Source organism: Strix uralensis, chromosome 1, assembly GCF_047716275.1.
Source record: "Strix uralensis isolate ZFMK-TIS-50842 chromosome 1, bStrUra1, whole genome shotgun sequence".
Classification (NCBI taxonomy): Eukaryota; Metazoa; Chordata; class Aves; order Strigiformes; family Strigidae; genus Strix; species Strix uralensis.
Window position 1 is genome coordinate 31,512,385 of NC_133972.1, and position 27,850 is coordinate 31,540,234.

Sequence of the window (27,850 nt, forward strand, 5' to 3'; positions counted from 1 at the left end):
TTACCGGGTTCTATTTGATGGGCATATGAAAAGAGTTCTCGTTGAGATTTTTAGATATTTCCCCAGGGAGTTCCCCAACTTCTTTGAGAAATGACAGTGTCTGGTTTTCAAATCTCTGTTATTTAATCTTCCCGAGGGAATGGGCTTTGGTTCAAACAACACTGGGTGAACCTCAGCTGAACTTCAGAACAAATTCTACCCCTACCTCCACACAGTTGTTGGATGCCTAATTATAATTAACTTATTTGGCTAAAAAAAGAGCACTTGGGCTGCAGCAGATGGTATCATTCCAGAATAGTGGGATTTCTGTGAAGGTGGCACCATTTCAGATGAGATCTCCTGATTCTCAGAACAGGACTGCAAGTGATGTGGTTGTGGGGAGAGGGGGGGTGATGAAGAGAGGGGAAGGAGGGAAATTTGCAATCTTGAGGTCTCGCAACTTACTTTCAGGGACAAACTTCTGGGAGATACGTTAAGACTGTGGATCTGTGACTAGTTTTTGCGTTCTGTCAGTTTTCTTTGCAACATGTGAAAAAGAAATCAGGTTATGATTGATGAATGTGATGCATTTGAATATTTGTATGATATATTTATATTTATCATCCTTGTACATGGAAAGCATCTGCCTCTGTGCCTCACAGATAAGGAATGCCTATGTACAGTAGTACCTGAATATGATGTGTTTCAAATACAATAATTTTCATTTTGATTATTGCTAAATATAAGCTGAGACATGGGAAGCTCCTCACGTGTAATGACCCAGGAAATAAGAAAAACTTCAATATGCTTCCAGTCTAGATCATGGATCTCTAAAGACCACTAACTCATAGGGTTAATCTTCAGTTTTAGGCCCTAAGCATGGTGGGCATTCATATATGTAGATTGCCATTGAAACATACAGTAATTCTACAGCAATAGGAATTATATAGAAATTTCTATAGCAAAGTGCATCTCTCTGCACTGATGTGACTGCAGGTTTGATGACAATAAATAAAGCATAGAAACAATGAAATTCAATGTTGTCGAGTTATTTTCTGAGTTAACAAGGTAGTAATATTTTATCTGGCTTGTAAAATTTTGCCTTCAGTGAATTAGTAAATAAATCATTGATTCCTCCTGATGAGGATTCTTAGCGCAGGTAATATCACTTGAATGTTTGCATGAAGTGTTCTCAAAGAAAAAGCAGGATAATTTTCATTTTAAAATGTGTTGATAATATCTGTGGGGTTTTTTTATTTACTTTGAAGAGCTGGAGTAAAATCCCAATATTAGCCACCACAGCCTGGAATTCACATTGTGTCAAAGAAGCTAAAATTCCTAGCAGTGTTATTTAAACAGACCAGTCCCCTATTTGGTTATAAAATAAAGTAACTGCATTAAATTTATTCCTGAAGAAGCAGGGCATGTCACAAACCGCCATGTCATTGACATATCTTCTTTGTAAAATGACATGGGAGTGAGGTCTAGGAAATCCTAGACAAACGTCTTCATCAATAATAGGTAGTTTACTAAAATTATTATTAATATACATGTTTTCATACTTACTAAAGTTATTTGGGCAGGAGAAGATATCTGAAAGGGGCAAAGTGAAGTAAGAGAAAACCACCTTGAAATTTAAATGACATCCACAAAATATGCACAAGCTGATACGGGATGGTGGCCCATTACATGTGCAGTTCCCCATTTTGCACATGCAGATCTGCAGGTTTTGCATGTACAGTAACTGTCTGTTCATATAATTTACCAGTTCAGATCCGAAGGACTTTTTAAATCATGCATTATGTATCATGTGCCCATGTTTAAAATGGTTTAATCTGTAAAAGAGCTTAAACAATAATTTTGTAAGTATTAGACATTAATGATACTGCTACAATATTGGAAATTGAAATTGGGTTCAGCTGAGCTTGGTTCAGGTCATTCAGGCTAGAGTTGCAGTAGTCTATTAAGATTTCATTCTCCTTTTCTACCACTGACAAAAGGCTTCTAGCTAATTTCAGAAATGCCAGATTAATATCAAGGAATGGTAAGAATTTTGGTGATTCAGATAAACATTAAAATAGCTGCCTGGTGAGTAGAGGATATCCACATTTGGCAAAAATAATACTGCCTCACTCTAGCAGTTCTGAGCCTCCACAAATAGCTTGTTACTGAGTAATATGTTAGAAAATGGTTATAATGAACTTCACTAAGATCAGTAATCAAGGTACTTTTACTGAGAAGCTGAACTAGCCTTATAAAAGACGATTTATAGTAATATTTATTGCATTTCTACTTCAAACTCTTTTTTCCAGTGGTTATTGCAGTTTGTGTAACAAAGGGTTGATGCTGTACATCGATTTTACGAAAGCACAAATATAGCTAAGTGCTACATGCTGAATAGCAAAGAAACAAAATAATCAGGGCTTTGTCTTCTTGACTGTCAATTGTTTTCTCAATATGCTGGACAATTCCTGTAGTTAAACTAAAAGTAACTACTTTCCACATAGAAATCTAAAGGGTGGCAAAGTTCAGTCTATTGAAATTACATTTGCTAATTTTGTTGTTCATACATCATATACTGAGCATAATTTTCAAGTTGGAGCATTATCTCATTTTGCAAGGCTTAGTCTTAATTGATTTTGTAAAAGAATGTACTGGAACTGAAAGTTTTATGCATTGTAAATTCCACTATTTTAAAATTGGTCAAAACCGAGCAGAAGGTAAATTTCTCACTGTAGCTATCTGATATCTCGAGAACCTTTGAGAAAAAAATCATCTCTATCATCCTTTGGTCTATTTTACAGCTAATATTCAGTTACAGAATTAGACATGACAATAAGAGCTTTTCATAAGCCTGTTCTGCGAATCACTTAAAATACCCTGTTTAGGAAAAGCAAGTCTGGGTTCATTTTGGGTTGTTACATACATATTTTATTCTACAATATACCCCTTTATTTTATCCTACTAATAGGTCATTCAGGTAAACTTTCATCTTATAATTTTCTGGGGTCTGCCCTGGGAATGGGCATGGGTAACGGGGCATTGCTTGCATTTTTAGACTCAGTGTAGGATTTGTATGCCTGTAAACTTCTGTGGGTACACAAAGGGTCAATCAAATTTAAAAGCAGAAACAGTACGAACAAAATGCGCTTTCAAGATTAGCATCTTCGTCCAGAGCCCATCCCATAGCCTGATGTTTCTTGGTCAATAACTTTGTTCTTCCTGTAGTACATCTTCTTTTTTTGCTCCCATTTACAATATACCTTGGTTTGCTCTTATGCTCAATTAATGACTTTTTTAAAAGGCTTTGGACAATAGGATTAAAAATGCGATATGGTTCTCAAACTCTAAAAATATAGTGGTTTCAACAATTGAAATAATTTGTGCTTTGATTTGTACTGCTCTGTATTACAGTTTTTTTTTCTTCTCCCCTTTTCACACAGAGTATGATTTCTTCCATTGTGAACAGCACTTACTATGCAAATGTCTCAGCAGCAAAATGTCAGGAATTTGGAAGGTGGTATAAACATTTCAAGAAGGCAAAAGATATGATGGGTAAGCAAAAAAAAAAAAAAAAATTTGCTGTGATGGTGGATACATACCATTATATGTCACGCTGAGGTCTGTCACAGTCATATAAGAAGCCAGGTCCCTTCACGATAAGTTTAGGAAGCTTTTGATGAGTAGATGTAGAAAGTACGTATATACTGAAAGAATTCATTTAAATAAATATTTGCTATTGAAACAGCCAAACTGACTTGGGTTGCCAGAGATGTAAAGCTGTCATTCTGCAAATCTAGAGATCTTCTACCGCCCAGAATAATTGTTTAAAAAACCTGTTCCTGGAACTGTGAAGGACTGATTTTTTTAATGTATGTATTTTTTTCTTGCTCCGGCTAATGTATATTTAAAGAAACAGGCTTCTATAACTATTACTGCCTTACAATAAGAATGCTATAATTTTATAAATTCATATCTTTCTCTAACTTTGGGACCCTGATTTCAATTCCTGTTAAGAAATAGTTGTGACAATTGTTTGTTTGTTGTAGTAAGCACAAGTAAATTAATGGAGAAGAAGATCTATCAGTGGGACATATTAATTCTGTAATAGCTTTTACCCTTCTGTATTGTCCCTTTTCAAAACTATTTCTTAAACCTGTTAATGTAATTTTGAACACTTTATGTCAGAAAATTTCTACATAGTTTTCAACAGAATGAAGCCGGACCTCAATTTGGATTGAATTTTGAGCTTGATTTAGCTTTCAGTATTTGAAGCAAAATCATTCATCTACCAAAACGGGTTCCTTGCCTTTTATAGCTTAAGGCTGTAATGAAGACAATGCATCACTTCTGTGATAATTGCTTGAATTACTATTCCAAGTGAATGGCCCACTTGGGTTGATCTCTACTTTCCGCTAGTGAAAAAAGGCAGCTTCTTTCCTTTATCTATTCTGCATCTTCTACGCAACACCGAACCCATCTTCTGAGACCACCGAAGTCGGTGGTAAGACTTTGCTTGGTTTCAGGTGGTCCATGTGTGAGGCAGCAGAGCACCTGCATGGGAGGGTGACCTTTCTACAGCAGCCTCTCCCACCTCCATTGTGGCAGTGTTCCTGCAAAATTTTCCTTGCATGACCTGCCAAGACAGGTTCACAGTTTATTCATCCAGGGACAGTGAAGCCAGTGCATATGCGTGTGTGTGTGTTTATTCCTGTGTAACCTAATGCTGGGGGGAGAGTCAGCACTTCCTCCAGAGCCACACAGGTGAGGAGCAGTGGGTGCTCTACTGGGGGACTGATCCAGGCTGTGGACACCAGACCTCTCTGCAGAACAACTGGCTTGCTTTTTATTTTTTAAATTTCTGCCCATGGTAGGACAGAGGAGGATGGCAGGGCTCCGGGTTGGCATCCAGGTGCCAATTTCTTCTTCCAGCCCTCATTCCTGTGGAGGAAGGGGTGGTCTTGTACTGAATGACTGTTAGTGAAGATAATTACTATGAAAAGCTCAGATACTGCCTTTTTTAAAACAATATGCTTTACTAGTATAAGAAGAAAATTGTTACAACGCTTTTGTGAAGATACTGGAGTTATGGTTTTTAAATAAAGCGTATTTTCTTAAGGCTGTTTCCAGACCAGCATTGCTAAAGCTCTAGAACTAAGATTGTTTAAAATGAAAAAGTGACGTACATTGATAAAAAGGAGATTCCTTTACATCAGCCTAGAGTTATTTTATATTGCCTTATCATGCACAAGAGGGGAGCTGGAAGAACTCTTGTAGTTTAAAAAACTGTGTTGTTAATTAAAAAGGAGGGTGTGTCAAGGCAGATGAGTTAATACAAGAAAAAAATTCAACCATGTTGCAAGTCACTGAAAAAACCATGCATACATGGTTGCAAGATAAAGCAGCCCATCTGTGTAATTTACATAAATTATACTAGTTCCTAGCAGTCCCATACAATTGATGCAGCATCTAGAAATTAGCAGAGCATGGGGAGGTCCACACCCCACCCTGCTTGTTACAGATTTCCAGTGGCTGAGAACTGCAGATGTCATGGTGGGGACACCACGGGAGGAACAAAACCAGTCACCAGGGACTTCTCTCTCTCTCTGGTTGGGTTGTGCATTCTCATAACAGCCCCCCTTACCCTTGGCGCAGATGCACTTAGCGTTTCACCTGCATCTTCTACAGCGCAGAGTGGTTTCCCATCAGTTGTCTTTGCCCCCTCTCTAGTTGCTTACTGCCTTGTCTGAAGTCCCCTGCATCCATCACTGCAAGGGTGCGCTCTGCAGCCACACACTCGCCTTTGCAAAACTCTCAGGAAGTTACTACTTTGCCATACGTGGTTTCCAGCATGTGGTTTTGCCTCTGATGTTCTGCTGGTTCCTCCAAGGGCCCAGTGATGATGATGGGCAGTTTGCTGGATTTTTTTTTAAAAAAGTACTCACTACAGCATTATTTGTAGGTAAATTTTGAAGGCAAGTAGCCACAACAGTGATACTATGGGCCTGCTGATCTAAGCTGAAGAGTACAGTAAGCTTGAACCTGAATGCACCATTTTATATTTGTTTATTTTTATTAGCATGTCTTGCAAGGAGCATGAAGTTTGTGATTTTCAGTCTTATGTTGGCTTTTTCAATGTTTCTTTTCCACCATAGTTGAGATGGATAGCCTTTCTGAACTATCCCAGCAAGGTGCCAACCATGTCAACTTCGGTCAGCAGCCGGTCCCAGGGAACACAGCCGAACAGCCTCCATCCCCTGTTCAGCTTTCTCATGGTAGTCAACCGTCAGTTCGGACCCCGCTTCCAAACCTGCACCCTGGACTTGTATCTACTCCCATTAGCCCTCAGCTGGTAAATCAGCAGCTGGTAATGGCCCAGTTGCTGAACCAGCAGTATGCAGTGAACAGACTTCTAGCCCAGCAGTCCTTAAACCAACAGTACTTGAACCACCCTCCTCCTGTCAGTAGATCCATGAACAAGCCGTTGGAGCAGCAGGTCTCAACAAACACAGAGGTGTCTTCCGAAATCTACCAGTGGGTCCGTGATGAACTGAAACGAGCAGGAATCTCACAGGCAGTATTTGCACGTGTGGCTTTTAACCGAACTCAGGTCAGTCGTCTTTTTTCTAATTTTTTTAAAATTGTAAGGGTCTCTTCTTTCTCTCTCTGTTATTTAGTATTTACCACCTTTTAAGTCTCTCTCCTCATTTCTGCCTTGTCACTTAGCTCCTGTGAAGGAACTACACTTCCTTGTAGGACCGGTGTCCGTGTTGATACAGTACAGAAATCTTCAGTGATGGGTTTGTGGAAATACCCACTATTCTTACAGACACCTTGGTTCCTCTCCCATTGTGATGGTTTATGCATAGCTGAATCTTTCCTAGAAAGGAAATGAACAGCTCTATGCAGAACCATTCACAGAGTCACCCAACAAATTGCCTTTTGTGTTGCAAAGGTATACCCGTACTGACCACATGCATGCACTGAACAGCTTGTCTTCTTTCACAGGTGTACTGGAGATGGTCTTTTATTCTTGTTTGCATTTATTTTTATTATTTTCTAGCAAAAGTCTTAATAACATCTTTTCAGGCTTCTGAAAAGATTAAAAAAAATAAAAGCTTTATTTTTAGATCATCTACTCTTTTCATATATTTTTGTAGTTTGTTGCAAAAACAGTAGTTGCTGAGATTGCCAGTGTCCACATCAGAACATATACTTAGCTCTTCAATGCAGAAAAAGCTAGCCCTAGCAAAGCTGATAAGTAACACTAAAATGTGTTATTTTTTACACCTGTTTTAGAAGCTAACCCTGTTATAATTTATTCTGCTCTATGAATTTAACTTAATGCCATGTTGCATGGAATTTAATCAAGCAGAAATTATGGAAGAAATGTCAGTATATCCAATGCAAATAATAAGATCTCAAAATTGTAGAAGTCTGTTTTAACAGAAAATAAAATAAGAATTTTTAAAATAGGAAATACTTTAAAAAGACATAGGTGAATTTGCTTTGGATTCTACATTCCAACTTAAGGAACATTTGTCCATTGTAGAATGTAGTAAAAAAAACCATAATTTGGGCTTCTCTTGAAATGTTGATGTTTCTCCCTGCATATCTTGGAGAATAAAAATTTGTTTCAAATACATTGGTACCAGGTTTGAGTCAGCATGTCATTTGTAATTGTTCTGAATTATTATTGTCTTAAAAATTTTTACATCCTCCTTTAGCTAAAAGAAAGTACAGTCATGGTGTGAATTCTCTGTAGAGCTCTGTATGTGTGTGTCTCTTTCCTCTTAACAGCAGTGGAGGTTTTCAAGTTCTGGGTATTTCATACAGAATTTCATGGGATACATGAACTCATGCAAGGATTACCTATGTAAGTTAGGTCCAGGCAGTGTCAGTTGTTATATTTACAAGTAACTGACATAGAGTTTTGTTTAATACAGTGTTTAATATTTTAATTATTGATACTATGAAGTATTGAAATAATAATAGCAGCTTCAAGTTACAGTGGCTTGCAGTTGCCATCTTATCTGGACAAAAAGCCAAGCAAATAATTCAGAAAATAAATAGTTTATTATATATATACTTCTTTCTCAGACTTACCTAGAAATGGCTTGTTTTCTGTCAACTTTCTTCCTCCTCCAAATTTGTTCAGTTTTTGTCAGCAGGTTTTGCATACAGCTTTTGATCTATCATTTGTGCCAGAGTGGTATTTGTTACCTGAAATACCGTGATGATTGGTTCTGACTGAGCATTGAATTTATGTGACATGGTATGAGAAGATGCTCTTGAGATGTGATGAATGCAACTGTAGAACCCGATTTCTAGTGCAAATACTGATTCCTGATTACTGTATATTTTTCTTACTACAACTGTTATTAAATATTTGTTTAAAGTTCAATTCTTCCACAGACATTGTGGTTAACCAGCTTGGTGAAGTGTGTTCAGTGACCCAAAACTGGGAGGAAACCCCAAAATGAACGTTGAAAACAAATCCCATGAAGAGATACGAAATATATATGTAATATATTCTGGCAATTTTCAAACAAAACTATTTGAAAGAACACACAGTAGTATCCCTGTATCCTACAAGCTCTGTTAGCTAATCAAATTAGTATTTGCAGTTAGCTGCGTAAGGTTTGGTAGTATTTGTTATGTATTGTGGCATACATAGGTAACAGAAGGGAAAAATACTAGGAGCCTAGATGATATTAGCCTCAGCATTGCCAAGAAATATCTCAGCATACTTTTCATATGAAGGGAAGCCCCACTGAAATCCAGAGGAGTTTGTTGTTAGGCACATTTCACCTTTGCAGAACTGAAAATTGTTCATTTTACCCCAAGTAGCAGCTAATGTCCGAGTATAAACATAGGTGAAGATATATGTGATTATTATATGAAAACATTTAAATTCGTTCTATTCGCTGTACTTTGGAATTCATCACAGCTTATTCAAGGATACATCATGTTCAACTAAAATTAGGGCAGCACTTTAATAAGTGATGCTATTTAGAAGTTATTTTCTAATATTGATGTAATATCTTTTGTCTTTTTTTTTGTTTGTTTTTTTGGCTAGAGCAAGTGAAAATGCTTGTTTAAATTCCTCTACTGTTTTCTGAGATAAAAAGCTAACTCAGGCTTACCACTGACATTTCTGAAACTGTCATAAGCGTATTTGAGCCTTGTCCAGGGACCATATCATGCCATCAGTTTCTAAAGGCAGAAGATCTCACTGAAATCGGTTAGGAGTTCTGTGCAAAAAAACCCTCATGTTGAGATACGGTTTCAGATGAGGGGAGAGATTTGCTTTCAGCATAAAAGTTAAGGAAGGAAGTGAACTATAAACTTTAGATTAATGTTTTGGCAATAAAAATGGACTTCGGTGGAGTTGGCTGAAGATGTTGGCACCTCTTGTTTTACAGACTTGTACTCTGCAATATGAATACAGAATTTGGTGGTGGTTTGGGATGGGAAGGTGGGTTCTACCAGCTTAGTGTGGTAATTCCACACTTGGCCCTAATTTTCAAGAACTTTTAATTTGGGAGCAAAAAAGTTGACTAGAAGTATTTCTACCTCCTCCCAGCTCAAAGGAAACAATTTGGTAAAATTACTTCTGAAAACTAGGGTGGGTGTCTTTTTTTTAATTATCATCTATTTATAAGGCAGAAAAAAGCCCTCAGCCAGCAACCTCAGAAAATTGAAAGGGTGTCCTTAATATCTTCTTGGATAAATCCTCCCCTACTCTTAACTTCAAAATGGTAGTTTCAAAAATGCGTAGTTCCCAGGAATGTACCTTGCAAGGTTTAATCAAAGAGGAGTCCAGATAGCTATAACTTGAATGAAAATTAACATCTATACAGGCACAATCAAACAGTTGCTGTAGGGAGAAGAAGTGGTTTCAGGGGGTGGAACACCTCTTCCCATGAGAAATTTCACAGTGGTCCTTCTAGGAAGGCTTCAGAGTGCAGTGGTGTCTGAAGTTTTATTTGTCCTTTAGCAGTTGCAATTCCAGCTCACTGGCTGCAAAGAAACAGACTGAATCCCGTTTAGCACTTCTTTGTAGTGCACCATGGAAAAGTTTGTTGAGTCAGGATTTGTGCTAGCAGTTCTGAGTTTCACCTCAAGCATGGCTACCAATGTTTCTTCCGGTCTCTCTGTTTGCTAGGGTAATTTTGGTAAATTGAGCTGCTTATGTTTCAGTTGCCATTTAACCGAATTAATAAACATAGTATTTTTTCCAGCTGATGACAGTGCACTGTGCAGACACCTCCGCTCTCTTGAAAGAGCGTGTTCAATATTTTCCTGCACTTTGCTGGCCAGAAAATGGCATTTGTCATCAGCTCGCTGGCCTGGGTGGCACCGAGCAGCCCATGGGGTGACGGCGCCGATACACCGGGGCAGCCCCACAAAGTGCAGTGCCCTGTGCCAGCCTCTGCCACGGCCTCCCGTCAGCAGAGAGGCTCAGCCTGCCCCTGCAAATTTGCGCTTAAACTGGGAGGTTCCCTACTTTGTTTTGTTCTTCTTGAGAGAGCTGGAGTGGAGCATCGGCATTTGTTTGGCTGAACCACCTTTGGAGCCCTAAACAAATAAACAGACTCCTCTACCATTTCTGATGTGAGTTTGTAAATGTAAACATGAGTCAGGAAATGGAAAGCTTGGGTTCCCACAAGCAAGTCTGACATTTGACTTGAAGACGTAGCTTAACCTGGTGCATGGTGGAGTGGCGCAGACGTACTGCGCGAGCAAGGAATTGTGTTAGTCATGGTTGTGGTTGGAACTGTAACTTGGGGCTGCCTGTCTCTGTTTGTGTACGCTTTCAACCATAACATTTGCTGCATGAACTTGGGTGCTGCTGTACGGAGGTGACCTCTCAGCTCCATCTTCGCGAAAGGAGGGGGAGTGCTTTTTGCCGCTTTTGCCATGTCTGACTATTGTAATTTTTCTTCTTCCCACCAGTGACAGTTTTTCATCTCAAGGTTCCTGAGTACTTCGCAGTGTTTCTGTCAGATACCTTTTCTCTCCCCCTCCTTTCTACTTCACCCCCATGCTTGTTTAAAATATTAGCTGCCAGGATACATTGCCTTTCGTTCATATATAATGCCTTTTCTCATACGTGAAAAATTCTGTGTATTTAGGACTGTGCTCATGCTAATTCTGGGCAATTGCTATTTCGAGGGAGAACACTTGGATGCAGTAAACGGCTCTGTGTAATTTTAAAACAAAATCTAAGTTTACACAAACCACCTTCTGAGGCACTTTTTCTTTCTTCCACTTTGTCTTTGGCACACTTTATTTTCCAGTAAAATGAAAAATGAAGATGGATTATTCAAAATTGATAACAGTAATGGACCATCATGTAATGTTTTATTGAATTTGAGTTCTGTAAATTATGTGGTAGAGAGAAATTTGCCTGCTTAAGTATAACAGAAATTGCCACTGTATTCATATAATTCTTCGTAGTGTAATTTAAGAAAAAGCACACTATCCATATCACTATTGAATAAAAGGTAAAAAGGTGCTATTACACTATCATGACAGCTCTCCTCTTGCTACTAAGCGACATAGATAAATGTGTCTGGTTGTAACTTACTTGGCAGGGATCCAGGCTTGTGGGTGGAGCTTGCAAATAATCTTCCACCTGGACATGGGATGGGAGCACCCTGCAATGGAAAGGGATAGCACTCAGGGATGTTCTGCTTGTTTTGGGGAGGTTTGGGCAAATTGCATTTTTCTTCTGGGAGCTTTGAAGTTCTATCAGGCTGATAAAATCTGTTTGAATCAGTGATTACGTTCAAAGAGGAGACAAACTGGGGGCCAGACAGGCAGTGTTTTTGTTCATATTGGCAGACACTTTCATTTATATCCATTTTTAAAGAATTCATAATTAGCTATTGAAAGCCCTGATAATATTTATTGAACATTTTTGTGCAATTAATAATTATACTTGTGATGACATGTAAACTTTCTTTTTTCAGTGGGACCTAGTAACATTTTAAGCAAATACATTTCCAGTGTGAAAATAATAGAAGGGAGGAACAGTGAGGAAGACTCTGAGCCTGTGTTTGTAATCTGTGTGCAAAACAGCATTTAACTTTTATGCAACCTGAGGTACAATATCAGGAGATTACACCAGGACTTGTATCTTGGCAAACCAGTTCAAGCCTGGTAAAAAGAACAGTAAATCTCTGCCCATCAGCTTGGGGCAGGATATGAGAGCTGATGTTTTCTTTCTAGGATTTTCCCATTTTACATCTTGTCTAACAATCTTTAGCTGAAGTTTTGTGCTAAGAAAATTGAAGCAGTAGCAGTGAAGTAATATTTGAAGCAGGCAAACTGTATTGTAACACTTTGCCTGCACCTGGTACTACACCTTATTTTTCATGTTATTTCCTCACATATTCTGACCTTTAGGTTCAAAGCTCCTAGAAGCAAACACCTTCTCCTTGTCTTCTCCCCGATCTCTCATTTCCCCTCCTCTCTCTGCATCTGTGTCCTCTGCTCTGCTCCCAGCTCATGTAAAGAGTCATGGCAGTGATGGGGGAAGGAGAGGGGAATGAATACTTAATGGCATTTCTAATCACCAAGAGGTGTCCTGCAGCAATGGTTATACTGACGAACACAGGAAGAATACAAACCCCAATTTTCTTTGTTTACATATTTCACTGAGGCGGGAAAAGTTATACAAGAAAAACAGCCTTTTCTGCTTTTTTTAGCTGCGCACTTTGTGGCAAAGGCTCATATGAGCAAATATTTTCTGTGATGGGCTAAAGTATTTTTCAAGGACATTTCCTGTGGCTGACAGTAGGCTGGCTGTTAGTAAGGAGTCTCCTCTCCTGCAGATGATCAGTCCACTTGAGTTTAGTTTTTCTTTCTTCTTTTTAATCCTGGTGTGGCTGTTTTAAGCACAGTAACAGTCAGAAATCACATGTGTTTACACCTCCATCATGCATCTGCAGACAGCTTTGCCTTGTCTTCAGCGGCACAGAATAATTTTTTGCCTCCTGTGGAGGATGGGTTGTGTAACCCTACCGCTGACAAGCAATAGTAACGGTGGGTTTGAGTACCCAGAATTAGAAAAAAATGGTAGACAAGAATTTAATTTCCATATTTATTAATAAATAAATTTATTCTTAGACTAATCATTAAGAAAAAATTTAAAACTTATACTCCATCCAAATGCCACTTTTGTCTGTAACTCATTTATTTACCTTCTGAGTAGTTTCTGCCTGGATACCAGAAAAGAGGAGGGATGAAGAATAGTGGTAAGAAAGTATCCCCCGGGATTATTTATTTATTTTTTTAATCCTCCTCCATATTATTTTTCAAGTTTAGTGCTTTGGAAAACACTTTTTGTGTTTTCCATCCCATTTCCCTCTTATATGTGCAAGCACAGTCAGGGCCATGAGGTCCGCACTGGCCCCAGGGTAGTGGGTAGCACCTCTGTCCTCATCGCCCCTGAGAGATGGAGGGGTGACGGGGCAAATGCAGAGCTCAGAGCCACACTGGGTGGGCTCTGACCTTACCTAAGCACAGCTGCTTGAGTGCAGTGGCTTTGCAGCAGCACACTCATAAGGAGTTTTTGCCTCTGAGAGAGGTGACAACTTCCATAGGTGCTGTGAGCATCAGACTTCCCTACAGAGGAGGCTGATGCTTGGGCTGTAGCTTTCTGTTGCACTCCCCTAGGAAAGGACGTCTTCAGTCAGGATTGCCTCTCTTAGTTTTAGTTTTTTTATTGCCTGCCTCCCACCCTACGTTCACCCTTTCATTATCCCAAATAACCTACAACAGTTCTTTAGGAAAAGAAACATTGGGTTGTGTTATTTCTTTAAAATCACATCCGTGTTCCCTTGTTATACTAGCAATAAAAGCCTCTCATATGAACCCTCTCCTTGTCCCAGCATGGCAACAGCATTTATTCTAAAAAGAAGTTCACATTTGCTTTTGCTAAAGTTAGTTTTCTTATCATCACCTTGTTACTTCAAGACAGTAGAGCATTTTGTATGCCTGACATACTTAAAAGGAGAATTTGGCAGGGGGGAGTTTTCAAGAACCTGTTGACATTAAAGTTGTTGCACTCACGGGTTCATAAATATTTCATCTTTTAGAGTAATGAGGTGTCCCAGACCACCAGACCTGCTCCATTGCTGAGATCTGAGATGAAATGATTACATAGGAAACCTGGTGTGATCTCTACAAGCCGCTGGCGGCATGCTATTGCCTGCAGCCTGCCCATCTCTGGCTCACTGCTACGGACACCCTGTATGCGGTTTTCCTCTGATTCCCCAGTGCTCATTTTATCTGTCGTGGCTGGACTCTGAAAGCAGTCAGAGGACAATAATGGTAAATGGATTTAGGAAATGGGACTTGCACAGCAGGTGCTTAAATAAATAACCCAGGCGATGGACTGGGATCCAACAGTGAGTTTCCTCACTTGTTGTTAAACTCCAATATGCAACTCTCAAAAGAAAATACTGACTTATAAAAACTATGGACCTGAGTCAGTTCAGCAGTACTTCAGGAACGTTGCAAGTTTATTGTCTCAGATTAGTTGTGAAATATCACTTCCTTTCAAAGAGCTGTTTAAGTTGCTAGAAATGTGGAGACCTATTTTTTTAGGTTGGCTATGTGTTTTGTCTGGGAAGCCTGAGAACACCCCGGTGTCATGCCTGTATCTGTATTTCACTTATTCTTAATGTCTTGTGATTGTCTGTCGACTGTGAAAGATTTCATGGCAAGTTAAGCCAGTAAAAGGAAGGAGACCTATTAGGCAGATTCAGTTTATGTTCTATGTAAAACAGATGCTTAATAAAATTAAGGGTACAATTGAGGCTCTCTTCTCTGCTACCTAAAAAGCCATTAATATATTCCTATGTGGAGTGAATAGTGCATTTGATGCTCTCGTTCTCAGCCCAGTGGAAAGAAGAAAGAGGACTGATAAGCAGTGGTGTTGCAGAGCACAGTTTTACAGGCACTCACCTAGGCTAACTCTCCAGTGTATTTTTTTATTCCTTCCCTACAGGGCTTGCTCTCAGAAATCCTCCGAAAGGAAGAGGATCCCAAGACTGCCTCACAGTCCTTACTGGTAAACCTTCGGGCTATGCAGAACTTCTTGCAGCTGCCAGAAGCCGAACGAGATCGAATTTACCAGGATGAAAGGGAAAGGAGCTTGAATGCAGCCTCTGCAATGGGCCCCGCACCTCTCATAAGCACACCGCCTAGCCGGCCTCCACAAGTAAACCACTCTCTCTCTCTTTGAGATTTGCTCATTGTGTTTTCTCACCGTCCTGCTGGGTGATACCTTGCTTAAAAAGAAGAAAGCTTTTACTGTTGCATTTTTAAACACTCGTAGAATCGTTGTTTGTAGTGCATATCACAAATTAAATTTAAGAAATATAATGGATGATAGTAGCGGTTTATTACTATCTATTTTCTAGTTTTAAGATGAATTCTATCCATTATGGTCCCTACAGTGTTTTCTGCTCGTTTTATTGAGATACGAGCTTTTCTGGGCCTGGAAGATGCTGGCTTTTAGCTGTCTTTTTTTTCCTATAATTCTCAGGTGTTGTTTTTAATGTTAGAGGTTCAAATAGGGATTTTGAAGGATTTGGACCACTGAACTGACTGGGAATGAAAGCAGAAGTATGACTACATCGTATTGCCTTAGAAATTATCTTCCAGAAAACGAACAGGTAAAACTAAAGGGATGAGGGAGAGAAGACTCCATCCCAAAATGCTGGGCACACTTTCACCAGGTCAAGCTACTGACAACTGGATAACACAACAGACTTGCTATATGCATTGCTCTGAAAGATTTGGATATGTTCATTAAAGCTTCATTTAGTATTTGTTCAAATGAAACTCCTATTGATTTGTGTAAAATCTAGTGGGACTATAGGTTTAATTCTCCCCAAATTATAAAATTATCTGATAGAGTGGGATCCAGAAATTCAATTATGTAGTCCTTGTGTCTACCAAGGAAACTCTGATGCTGGTTTTAGAGTACATGAAAATTACAGATGTGAGCCATAGGAATGCACAGGATTTCCACAAAGAAGAAACGTAGTTGTGAATGAAACACTCAAAAAACCTGTATGTTTTCTGAAATACTCTGCATTGCTGTGGCTCAGGGTCCATACCTATGCAAAGACAAAACAAACCGATCTGCAGATATGTGGGAATCATGTTGTATACACAGTCCAGATTTGCTATACAAAGCAAGGCTTTGGGATTGTAGGAATTTTGTGATGGTTGGATATATAAACACAGAGCAGATTTTTTTCTAACCAGGCTTAGACTGGTGCCTATGACTATATTCCATACCCATTCTGAACGCTTAAATTCCTCAAGATTATTTTTCTTCTTTTCCTGCAGCTAATGGATACTAAGGACACACTAAAGTAACAAATAACAAAATTGTAGGAAGAGGGAGGACAGAAGATCACTTTGACCTGCTGCAGTACTTTTCACAAGAAGAGAAAAAAATTTTAGCAGAAAGAACAGGCTGTGCTAAATTAGTCTACTTTTGTTATCATTAACTGAGTTCAGTCTGCGAAATCCGCTAAAGATACTCTTCAAGATAAAGGATGAGAATCTATTTACATAGTAATGTTTTAGTGGGAAATAGTTAAATATAGATAACTGTGTTTAAAATAACATTTGAGTTTCTTTTAATATCTGTACCTGCTCCCACAGCCCAGGTAATTCAGAGCAGAGGCTAACCCTCCTTCTTAACTTATCTCTTTCTGCCAAGGTAATGTCTCACTCTGTCTCAAGTGGTCTTGGGCAATTTCACAGCTAAAGAACAGAGTTAATTACAGGACCTTCCAGAAGGATGTCAAGCCAGAGGTAGTCCTTGTATTGGTTTTAATTCACACTTTAAACTGTATAAATCCCTTGCAGCCAGAAAGAAAGTGAGACTTAGGGGTTTTCTTAACTGACAAAACATACTGTAAGTCCAAATTTAGGGGTTGGAATGGGGGGATCTATCTGTCTCTATTGTGCTCTTGTTCATAATTACATTTCATTTTTTTAGTGGGAGTCAGGAGTATAGTTAACCTAATTGCGACAGTTCAAAGTGGAAACAGCATACGGTTTTGTTTTGATCCTTTTCAAAAGGAAAACAGGTTAACAGGGAAACCATATAGACTAATACTTGAGGTCTGCAGAACAAAACAGTTATTTTTCTAGTGGTTATGTTGTTCTCTGTCATTCAGCAAAACATATGCGCTTTACCTAGTGGATGGACTAAGGATGTAGAAACCTCTGAGTTGGTTCTGTGCGACCTTTTTATGTGTTGCCAGAATTACCCACCTATAAACAGGTGTAACACTGTCTACCTGCTACTAAGTGTTCAGAGCCCTAAGTCTGAAAATTGAAATATCCATGTTGGTCACATAAGTACAATACTTAATGCTAGAAATAATAACGAAATTATTCTAGTTCTTGAACTGGCAAGTATAACTTTACAAATCGTAGCAGAAATAAATTATAGTCAGGATACTGCAAAATTATTAATGCAAACTACTACTCTGATATCCCCCAAACATCCACAGTTTATTGAATATTTGATACTAAGGAAATAAAACTACTAGTGTCCTTACTACTAGATTTATTATAAGCAATTATTTAAAGTTCACTGTACAGGAATACAGCATATTTTTCCAGTTTAGCTGTGAGCTTCTTGGATAACCATTGAAAGGCAAAACAGACCGTTTATCCTGACAACAGAATTTACGCAAGAGCCAACATATTTAATATTAAATCTTTAGACCAGTGTAACATTTGAAACAATTAAACTATGAAACCATGAAAAATGGGAGCTAATATGCCACACATGAAGGTTTATTTTGCAATTGCAAGTTATCAGTTTCGGAAGGATGTGAAAATAAACATCCTGAAAGGGATCTATTTTGCATTTTTGTGTTGCCAACTGGTGGCCAGACAGTAGAGCAGACTTAACCATTTAGCAGCTGAGCTTGTTCTGTGTGAATTTTGCATACTGTTGCATGCAAAAACAGAAAGCGTGACCTTGGAGGTCTGATAGGATAGTAGAAACTCACCAAGCATAAACCCTGGTGCCTGAGTTAGTAGGAACTGTGTTGAATTTATCTCATTTTTACAGCATTCTTACTAGTTGCTACTTGAGCTAATGTATCTGGATTGTTTCCAATTCTTTTTTGAAATCCTTTAAGAAGCTCTTTGTCCCCCTTACTTCTCCCTTTCTCTCTGACTTAAAAAAGCAAAATATTACTTTTTCTTTTTTTAATTGAAATCATTAGCCTCTAATGCATGAGCTTTTGGGATACGTGTGTAGCCCTCTAAGCTGGTCAAGTTGTAAAAGTCTGCTACTATCTTCCACACTGGCGGACTAAGCGCGAGGAAACGGCGTACACAAGGATTTTTCACTTGGACATTGTTCATCTTGCCACCTCCTGGGGCAGATGCCTGTCTGGCAGGCTCTTTCCTGGGGCAGTGGAGTTTATAGAGGTTAGCATCTCCATCAGGTAGGTACTGCATGGAGACATAGTTCAACCTCTCCAACCTAGAAGGAAGAAAAAAAGGTCCTTTTTTTGGTCTATTTCTTTTATTATTTTTTTTCCCCTCTTCAACACCTTCATCTTGCAGATTACCCTACAGAGATTCTTTCTGGGTATCCCTAAGTGAAGTTCGGAGGATGGGTCTGTTACACTTTCTGTGGGAATGAGAGGATGTGGAGATACTTCAGAGGGAGTTGACTGTGGAGCTATGTTCAGGGTGGATGGAGTTCCCCAGGCAGCTGCTAGGGATGGCTTCTTCCTCTCATCAGGGCAGTTTGGTGTTTGGGGGGAAGAGGACTCCCTCCTCCTTAGTACAACCTGGGGGGACGATGAAGACAGGTGACCAAGTCACAGATTTTATTTTCAAAAATATTCTGGTTAAAGCTTGTTAGCCATCCTGCAGTTATAAACACTTCCTTCTCAGGACAAGTAATCTCCATTTCAGCAGAGCTGAGGAAGAAATCTTTCTTACCGTTCATATTCTCCAAAGAAAATTTCTGCTAACTCTTGGGGCCTATCATCACCCTGTGTGAAAACAGAGTACCTGTAACGTCAAGAGCAGAATAGAATTTTAACAAGGCAATGTTTTAAGAAGTATCCACAAATCTTGCATGAGTCATGGTTCTGGGTACTCAATTGACAAAAACCTTCATTTTCATAAATATAATCCTGGCCTCCCTCTGACTACAGATAAATTAAAGTTCCTTCATGTTAAGCAATTTCAGCTTGGGTCCCAGAGATAGGATGCCACTCCTGAAAGACTGGTCTTGAGGAGGACACTACTTTGCTGGTGTTTGAGGACCAGTGAACCTCCATTGCCAGGACCTCTGGATAACACCAGCTCCCGGTGGAGCCCTGGCATTCAAACACATGCACATGCCATACGTCACCACCAGCACCATTTTTATTTTTAAGTCTGCAAAATTTGAGATTTAGGTTGATAGTCTTTGTGCCAAATTGCATTTTAATGAAAGTAAAAATGAACAAAATAATAAATGCAACCCTCTCACCCCCTCCCCGCAAAAACCACCATGGAGGAGAGTTAATGGAAACCCTGACACTTAACTATAACTGCACTTCCAGGCGCCACTGTAATAATGGAGTAGTAAACCTTGTCCTGATAAAAGCTGTTCTGAAAGCAACAGCATTTATTGTACCTCCTGTGCTATTTGCAGAGCAGAACTGAAAAGTAGTTTGTTTTGCCTGGAATGAACTACTTTATGAATTTTAATGTACGATGTAATATTAAAAGCTAAACCAGGATTAAAGAAGATTTTTGTTCCCAAGCTAAAACAGTACTTATGAGAATGTGTTATAAAAGATTTTTGTGTTTCAGTTTTGATGGGGAAGAAATGAGCTTCCATGTTTGTGAAAACCTCTTCAGATTGGTTATTCCTTCTATAACAACCTCTCCTTTGTTTAGGAAAATTGAATTAATCCAGAACTTCTTGTTACTGTAATCAATCTTATTTGATAAGAAGATCTATCTAGGCAGGCCAAGAGGGGATGGATGTGTTATTTTTTTTCCAAGTATTTTTAAAAGACTAATTGGTTGGTGATAAGAAAATGGCCAAATGAATTTCTGATTCACAGTGTGTTACATTTGTAAAATAATGCTCCCCTGTTCAGTTAGTGTTTGCAAAATTTGGTTAGTGTCAAAAAAAAATTTAGCTGATCTATGGTTTCTTTCCTAACCAGAAAATGTGGCTGTAGGCGTGGGTGGGGTGGGAGGTTGTGCTTAAGTGTGGATGAGATGAGAGATTATGTTTTGTTTTGTTTTTCTCTCCAAAATGAATACTTTTTCCACCTCCTCTCCCAAGTCCTGAAGTTGCACTGTTGAGGGCTTTTTTGTTTTCTGTTGGGTTTTTTTGAGGAGGAGGGTGTTTTTTCAACCCAGCTTCAAACAGCCTCTGTCTTGAACTCAATTCTAAATTCAACACAACAGCCTAGATGCTTGCTATGTATAAATTATGAAACAGTTTTATGTATGGATATTCTCCAAGAGGTTAATTAGCATTATTGCATGGAATTCATCAGACCAGAGCAGACCAATGGTCCATCCAATCCAGCCACAGTCTATACCTGATCTTTGAAGAGAAATTATTAAGAGGTGGGGAAGAATTTTTGTACTTGGCCGATGATGTAAATTGTAGAGGGAGAGGGTATGGCTGTGAACAACAACCCTCGATAATTCTCAAACTTATAATTTTATAACTTTAAGACTTTTATTCTCCTGAAGCTCTTTGGGCTAATATGGCTTTTTGATGCAGATAGTAGTGTTTTCTGTTGTTCACTTCCTAATTCAATATCAACAGAAGACAATAGAGTTTTGTTGGTTTATTTTAACTTCAGTGACATATTAGATGCTGTTAAGTTTGTTGTACCTGTATAAAGATAGATGTGATTTGCCAACCAGAATGAGGATTTTCAGTAATTCCCCTGTGTTAAATGCATATCTGTATTAAATTGGGCATTGAAAAGTTTGTACCAAGATGCGCAGTTTAAATTATGTCTCCAACGTGATGTGTGAGTCTTGATTTTTGATGATCTGAGTGTCCACAGCTCAGTTAAGTGGTCTGTGAAGTACTGCCTCAATGTGAAGCTGTCTTTTGAAGCTGAGTAGCAATCAGAAAGGCAGTGTGCTTACAGAAGAGAGACATATTTCGATCAGGACCACAAGAGCAAAGTGTTTCCTTCCCAAAAGGTACCGTGGACTTGTGTATGCTAGCTGAATACCTTCATTTCCTCATCTTCCTGTCAGGACCCTCAAAGATTAGTTTCAAGTTAGAAATTATTTCTTTGGGAAGGACTAAAATAACTTTGCCAAATTTTAAACCAGAGGTCCAAGAAGGTGTGTTGACAAAGCCATCTCTTTTTCATTTTCTAATTTAGCTTAGCCTGATTTTTACATGCAAGCAGAGAAGGCTGTCTCCAGTGGTATGTTTAACATCCCCATTGGTTGTCAGTTATCTTTTAGCGAGTCCTTTTCATCTAAAGGTTATAAAATTGCCACTGATTTTGTAATTTTCAAACAATTTCACTGTATGGTGTTCAGGAGATGCACCTGCTCTTGCAGCCCCATGCTGATTTGCCCAGTGTGAGGCATGCATTTCGTGCTCTGCGGTGGGTGGAAGGGAGGTTTGTGGTGCTGCTCCCTATGCTGCCCACTGCGAGGTGCCTCAAATGTTTCCAAGCAGCCGTTGGCCCAGGCTTGGCCATTGTCTACTGCAGTGTCACCTGTAAAATGTCAGACTGCAGAAAAGGAAACGCCTCAAGCTGCCGGTTGCTTTCAGATGAAAGCAAATCATGGGATAAACCTTATGCCATGTTCTTCGTTTCCCTTTTTATTTAGGACTCCTGTTTTCAGACACCAGAAAATGCTAATGCCTGCCAAAAGGAGGCAGGCGGAAGTGTGTGTAGATGCCTTGTTCTTGCTGGGGTTTTGCCCCTTGCAGCTAATGGGCATGTGTTAGCACAGCTCCTGAAACACCCAATAGACAAATAAGGCTCAGCAAAAGTGGCATGCACTCCCAGTTTCTGGGCTAGATTATTTTATCTTAAAAGCACTATGGAGGATAGTTAACACAAATTGAGCGTGACATTTCTAGAAAAAAATGGGCTGATGATTTGCCTAAGTACATCTCTCACCCAAACCCTTTGACTCTCATATCATGAGACCAGTGACATATGAAAGCTCATAGAGAGTGAGATTAGAAGATGAATTATCATGTTGTCATGATTTCCCTTTGAACCTCAAGGGACTTTAGAGCACAGGAAGATGCTGACTTGCACTGGATTAAACTGATAGTGAAAGTGTGGGTTTAGACATGTACTTAAGAGTAGGCTGAATCACCCTCTGGAAGTGCTAAGCTCTGTCCATTAGATTTAGAGGTAGCCTGAATGACTAACTTAGACTAGATGTGTAACTTCTGAATGGCTAAATTAATTCAGCTCTTAACAACCTCGGTATGAACCAGTAGGTTTGAACCGAAGTCTAAAGGTTTGATTTTGCATCATCACCTTCTGGGTTCTTGGCAGAAATCCAGTCTTTCCTTTCCTGTGGTCCACTTTAGGATTAAGTGGTCCATTAGATCCACTCATCTTGGGCAAGCATTGCAAGAGTAGCTGCTAAAGAAAGACATTATCCTTAACTATTGAGAGTATTGTAGGAGAAGCTGAGTACCTGCTGATTTTTTGCACCTCTCAACTGATATTGCAGAAACTGCACTGTAATCTTGGTGGGATGATTCATGGTGTTGAAACATCACTTCTGTCATTTCCGGAGGATGAAGGAAAGAATAGTATTCTGCACATCATGTCACTACTGATGTATTTTTTGTTGTTTTCCTTAATGCTGCAGATGTAGCATAGCGGTGGTAGTGTAATCATTCTGTCTTGTTTTCATGTTATTCTTTTTTAACCTGGACTGCAAGAAGAATAAATATTTGATGTATGTAAGTGAAATACAATTAGAATGAATAGTTTTAAGAAAGCCCTATCTTGACTTCATGAATGAGTGTTTAAAATATGCATTATTCTAAACTATCACTTTCTTAAAAACAGATTAAGAATTAAACTGATAAGATAATATTTTAAAAACTTAAATCTAAAGCCACAACTTTTCTACATTATCATGCATTTGAGTGCACTGCACATAAGGCATGAATCAAGATATATCTGTCAGGTTTTTATTTCATTAGAGATTTTTTTTATGCTGCACTTACAATTTTCACTTAATTTGTGTGGGGCAAAGAAATCATGTAAGGATTCACAAGTCTCTACAAGACTGTTTGACAGGTTTCCACCTAATTTGTTTTATGACATTAAAATTCATAGTGGTCAGTTAATAATAACTCTTATTTCACATGCTCTCACTTGTTACAATATGCTGAATTTTCTTGTTTCCCAGTTGCCTGAACCACAGATAACTTATAATGTTAAGTCTCTGAAAAGCTGAAAGAATATCAGAGCAAGATTGAATAAAACGAATAAAATGGAAAGGGGAACTACTTGGGGAGGGAAAGAGAAGAAAATAACTTTTTCATAATGAAAAATGTCTCATAAAATATATTTTCTAGGTCAAAACTGCTACTATTGCTACAGAGAGGAATGGAAAAACAGAAAATAATTCCATGAACATTAATGCTTCCATTTACGATGAGATTCAGCAGGAAATGAAGAGAGCTAAGGTGTCTCAAGCACTGTTTGCAAAGGTTGCGGCAACCAAAAGCCAGGTAAAGCTCCCAGGGCGCAACAGCCTCCCTGTTCTGTGTGATTATTTCCTCCTGCCCCGATTTTGATCTGTTTCTGTGTGAGTTAAAATAAGCAGCTGGGTTAGCACACCAGCCCAGTACCACAACATGGAGCTCCTTGCTGAGTCCAAAGGTAACCTCTGGTTACCCCTGACCAGAAGCGGCTTCCTGAGATGCATCCCCCCACCTCTTCCCTGCCAGCGAAATGCCTTCGCTGCACGCCCGTGGGTCTTGCATGGCTCAGAAAGCATCAGGTTCATCAGTTCTTAGCTGGTGTGGATGTGGCAGAAGCTGTGGGCGAGCTCTATGTGTTGCTGCTGAATTAATCTCGAGGCTTTGGTATTTTGCAATGACATGTGCTGTAATAAGGAATGATGAGGTTCTGGTTTTTGCTAAAATATTTAGTCAGACCCACTGGTGAGGCTGTGCAAAGGAAATGGGGCAGCACTCTCCATGTCAAAAACAACGGTAAAAAACCCAACCAACAAATTGCAGTTATACAAGTTACATCTGAGAAAACATGTATGATCTTTGTGGAATACAATGACTGCTTGGTTACCTATGTGTGTGTGCATACTTATATATTGCATATTCAGTTTTAAGCCTTTGTTTTGTAGTTTCCTTTTCTGTTTTCTTCTACTGAAGAACTTCTGTCAAGTTTAGTGGCAAAAGAGGGAAATCAGCAAGCACTTGTTGGGTGTGATTATCATAAGTGACATGTCTTCTGAGAAAGATGACTGGAGTATGCAAAAAGCATTGATTTAAGTGAGAATGTACTCAAGAAGTAAGTAAAGGAAAAATATATAGAAAAATGGGAAAGACTGCAACTACATTATACCAATGCTTGAAAGAAATGGTAAAGGCACCAGTGCTTGCAGTGTTGCATTTTCATGTTAGAGTAAATGTTAAGTCCACTTAGTCACTATTCCTTTACTTTTCTAAAATTGCTTCCAGGGAAAGCTGATGATGATCAGTTAGACCGATGTTTCTTGGGCTGTCAGCATTTTAGTGCTGGTTTTCTTTTTAACAGTCTTTAACTTTTGACTTCTGCATTGTTCATGTTTTGGAGTTTACTCCATTTCATTGTGTAGAAAGGATGTTGTCTCTTAAGTTATATGCTGTAAGGAGCATTTAAAGCGATATTTTGAAAATGTTATATCAAAATGATTAAACTCAAGCTGTGGACTGTAAAAATTATAGCTTTATAGGCCACATGCCTGCCTACCCTTCAATCACTGTCAAAGTGATAATTTCTACAATAATATGTTTCTTTTATTGTGGGATTCTAAACACCAAGTGCTGTTTAAACATTAAACTGAATTGTTTATGTTAGTGCTGTACTCAGTGTGTCATACATCAGGCCACTATAATCTCCCATGGAATGTAAAAATTCTGTCATGAATCATGGCTTGTATATCGGAAATTACTGTAATTTTGATTGGAAATTACAAGGCTCTTGAAATGTTTCTAATTATGATAGAATGTTACAGCAGCTTCCAACCTGTGTGCTCCTCAGATGTCTTTATATACATGTCAAGACTTGGGGTGAGAGAACTGTCCGTTTTCTACACCTTCCCCTTTCCATTGCAGTTCTCCACAAAACTAAGGTATGAAGCCAATCTATCAGTCCGCATAATTTTGATCTGATCTAATTTATGTGATAGTATATTTATTTAAGTGCATAGTCTTAAAATTTCTAGGCAGGGCAGCTCTTCCAATGCTGACTTTAAAAGGGACAGGTAATCAAAATGAAGCACAAGTTTCCAGAGGATGCAGTGCAGTTTTTTTAGAATATTGGTATAAAATTTAGATTCTTATACAGACTTTTGCTACTAAAACAACAGAAAACAAACAACACCAAAAACGTAGTTCTTTTCCCTTTTATAGTGGAGATTATGCCTGTATTCTCAGAGATTATTTTTTTCCCCAGTTTAAGCAATGGAATGGTAATTTACATGTTAAGCAAACTTTCAGGTCTGTAGTCAGCCAAAGTGCCATTTGTGTTAGAAAGCTGCTTCACAGAAGGAACTTGTTAGGTAAACTGGATGTCTTCTCTAACCAGTTGACTGGTCAGCCAATCAATAAGATTTAGATATGTAGCAAAGCCATGTATATTAAAGGAGGTATCTGTAGAAAATTCTGCTTGTCAACGGTACAGAGAAATATTTATTGGGGCAAAGAAGTCACCCTTGCACAAAAAGAGGCTTGATCAAACATATTATTTAAGAGAACCTCTCTTGAGAGAGGTCCATTGTTGTTTTGTTTTTTCTTTTTTTTTAATTTGGGGATATTGGTTTCCTGCTCAGAACTGGAAATCCTGGGATAATCACTTCCAGTTATAGTGAAAAGTCTGGAGGACACATATTAGAAAATAATGCGTTGGTTAACAGTTTTGTTTTTAAAATCACTAGAATTGAACATTGCTGCTCTTACCTTATTTTAGATGTAAAAACTTGATTAACTCCTGAGTGTAGTCTGGGGTTATTGTATAAAACAGTATGTGACCTGAAACAGCTCTGCCAGTGGACAGAGATAGTTGTTTGCTGGAGGGCCTTTTTAATTTTTATTTGTTTTTTAAGGAAGCTATTTGGGTCAACATTAGATTGGGTGTCTGAGCAGCCAGCATCTGCAAGGTGTCTGGGCTTGCCTGAGCAAGGAGACTGCAGATAACGTTCTGCTGACTAGAGCACTTTGTACAGAAGAGCTATTAAATGACGCGCTACAGAAGTTTCTACTTAGGTAGTGCAGAGGTAAAAAACAAGCATCTTCCCTTGCACTGTGTTAGTGCCTTTGGCAAGAGTTACCTGACTGAAGGAGGGCTGCGTATGGGCCTGATGCTCAACTCACCAGGTGGCAACAGGGGCTTGGTGCGGCAGAGGTCATAGCGCAGGGCAAGGAAGGGGTGACGGGAGCAGGAAGAGATTGCAGTGATATCAGTGAGATTGTGCTCTGCCTTAGGTGAGTGATGATTTGCGTACTTGTAGTTTCATGGTGTGCTTTGCTGGTGGCTTGTTGGCTTTTCCAAAGAAAAGGGACTATCTGGCACATGGGTTTGAACAAGTTTGGGGACCTAGCTAGAAGATTCCTTCAAATATTGAATTCTTTTCCTGCACAGGAATGTATGCATTCTGGATATTTTTTAAGTTTCTGTGTTTTTAAGGATTGATATATTATCTGCAGAATAAGTTCAAATTCTGTTAAATTCAAAATATATGCTTTAAAAGTTACTATGGTTATGCTGAGGAGCTAAGGAAGCTATTATAATTCAAATTGCTTGAATACATCACATCTTTGGGGAGTTTTAGAACTGTAATTGGCAAAACACCTAATGTCAGTATTTAAAATCTTAAGTTTTTATTGCAAGTTGTCTGCCTAATAGGCCTACATATTTTTTTTTCTAGTTTATGTTGAAAAGAGAGCTTTAGAAAAATACATGCCAAAGGGAGACAGAAAGGTTTACCAAGTGGTTTGTGTCTGCTTCCAGGTTGTTTTTCAGTGGTAGAACGGCAATACTAACAAAATTGTTTACTAAAATTTAATCAGCACACCTGATTAAGACAAAATGAAAAGAATCCACACATATATAAATTTGTGTGGTACACGTTACTTTTACAATTTAATCATATTGGAGTTTTATTAAATTTATAACCTGACAGTCTGATTCAAGTAATTATGAAAGCACATTCTTAATTTCGTTATTTCAAACAAAAAAAAGTTGATTTGTGTAATGATCATTAAGGCATCATGGTTCAGTAACTGTGCATTGGTTACAATGTTTTCATGTGGGAGCCAGGGATGAGGTTTTTTTCTTGATGGTGACAGATGCTGAAATCTAATTTTATTCCATAAAAACAGACAAACAAACAAACAAAACCCCCCCAAACCTCAGAGCCCCGAGAGATAAGGCAAGTAGAGACTTGTAGTGTTTCTGTCTGTTTGCTGTGTTTTGAGAAGTTACATTTATGTTAATGGCTTATCCTGAAAAGCTATGGGCTGCACATGCTAGTATGAAGCAGGGAAGAAAGCAAAACTTTGCTGAAAATCAGCTTGCGTTCCTAACATTTCTTAAATTTAGGAAAT

General features: G+C 38.7%; 1 protein-coding gene across 5 annotated transcripts in view; it reads left to right on the forward strand.

The window, feature by feature from the left end:
• Positions 1-27,850, forward strand: part of SATB1 (SATB homeobox 1) — a 93,401-nt gene that overhangs the window by 42,530 nt on the left and 23,021 nt on the right. For all 5 annotated transcript variants that reach the window (XM_074861336.1, XM_074861328.1, XM_074861350.1 and 2 more), the window contains 4 exons: positions 3,423-3,534; positions 6,135-6,589; positions 15,002-15,214; positions 23,597-23,752. In XM_074861336.1, coding sequence (XP_074717437.1) covers positions 3,423-3,534; positions 6,135-6,589; positions 15,002-15,214; positions 23,597-23,752 — 936 coding nt within the window. The remainder of the gene's footprint in view (positions 1-3,422; positions 3,535-6,134; positions 6,590-15,001; positions 15,215-23,596; positions 23,753-27,850) is intronic.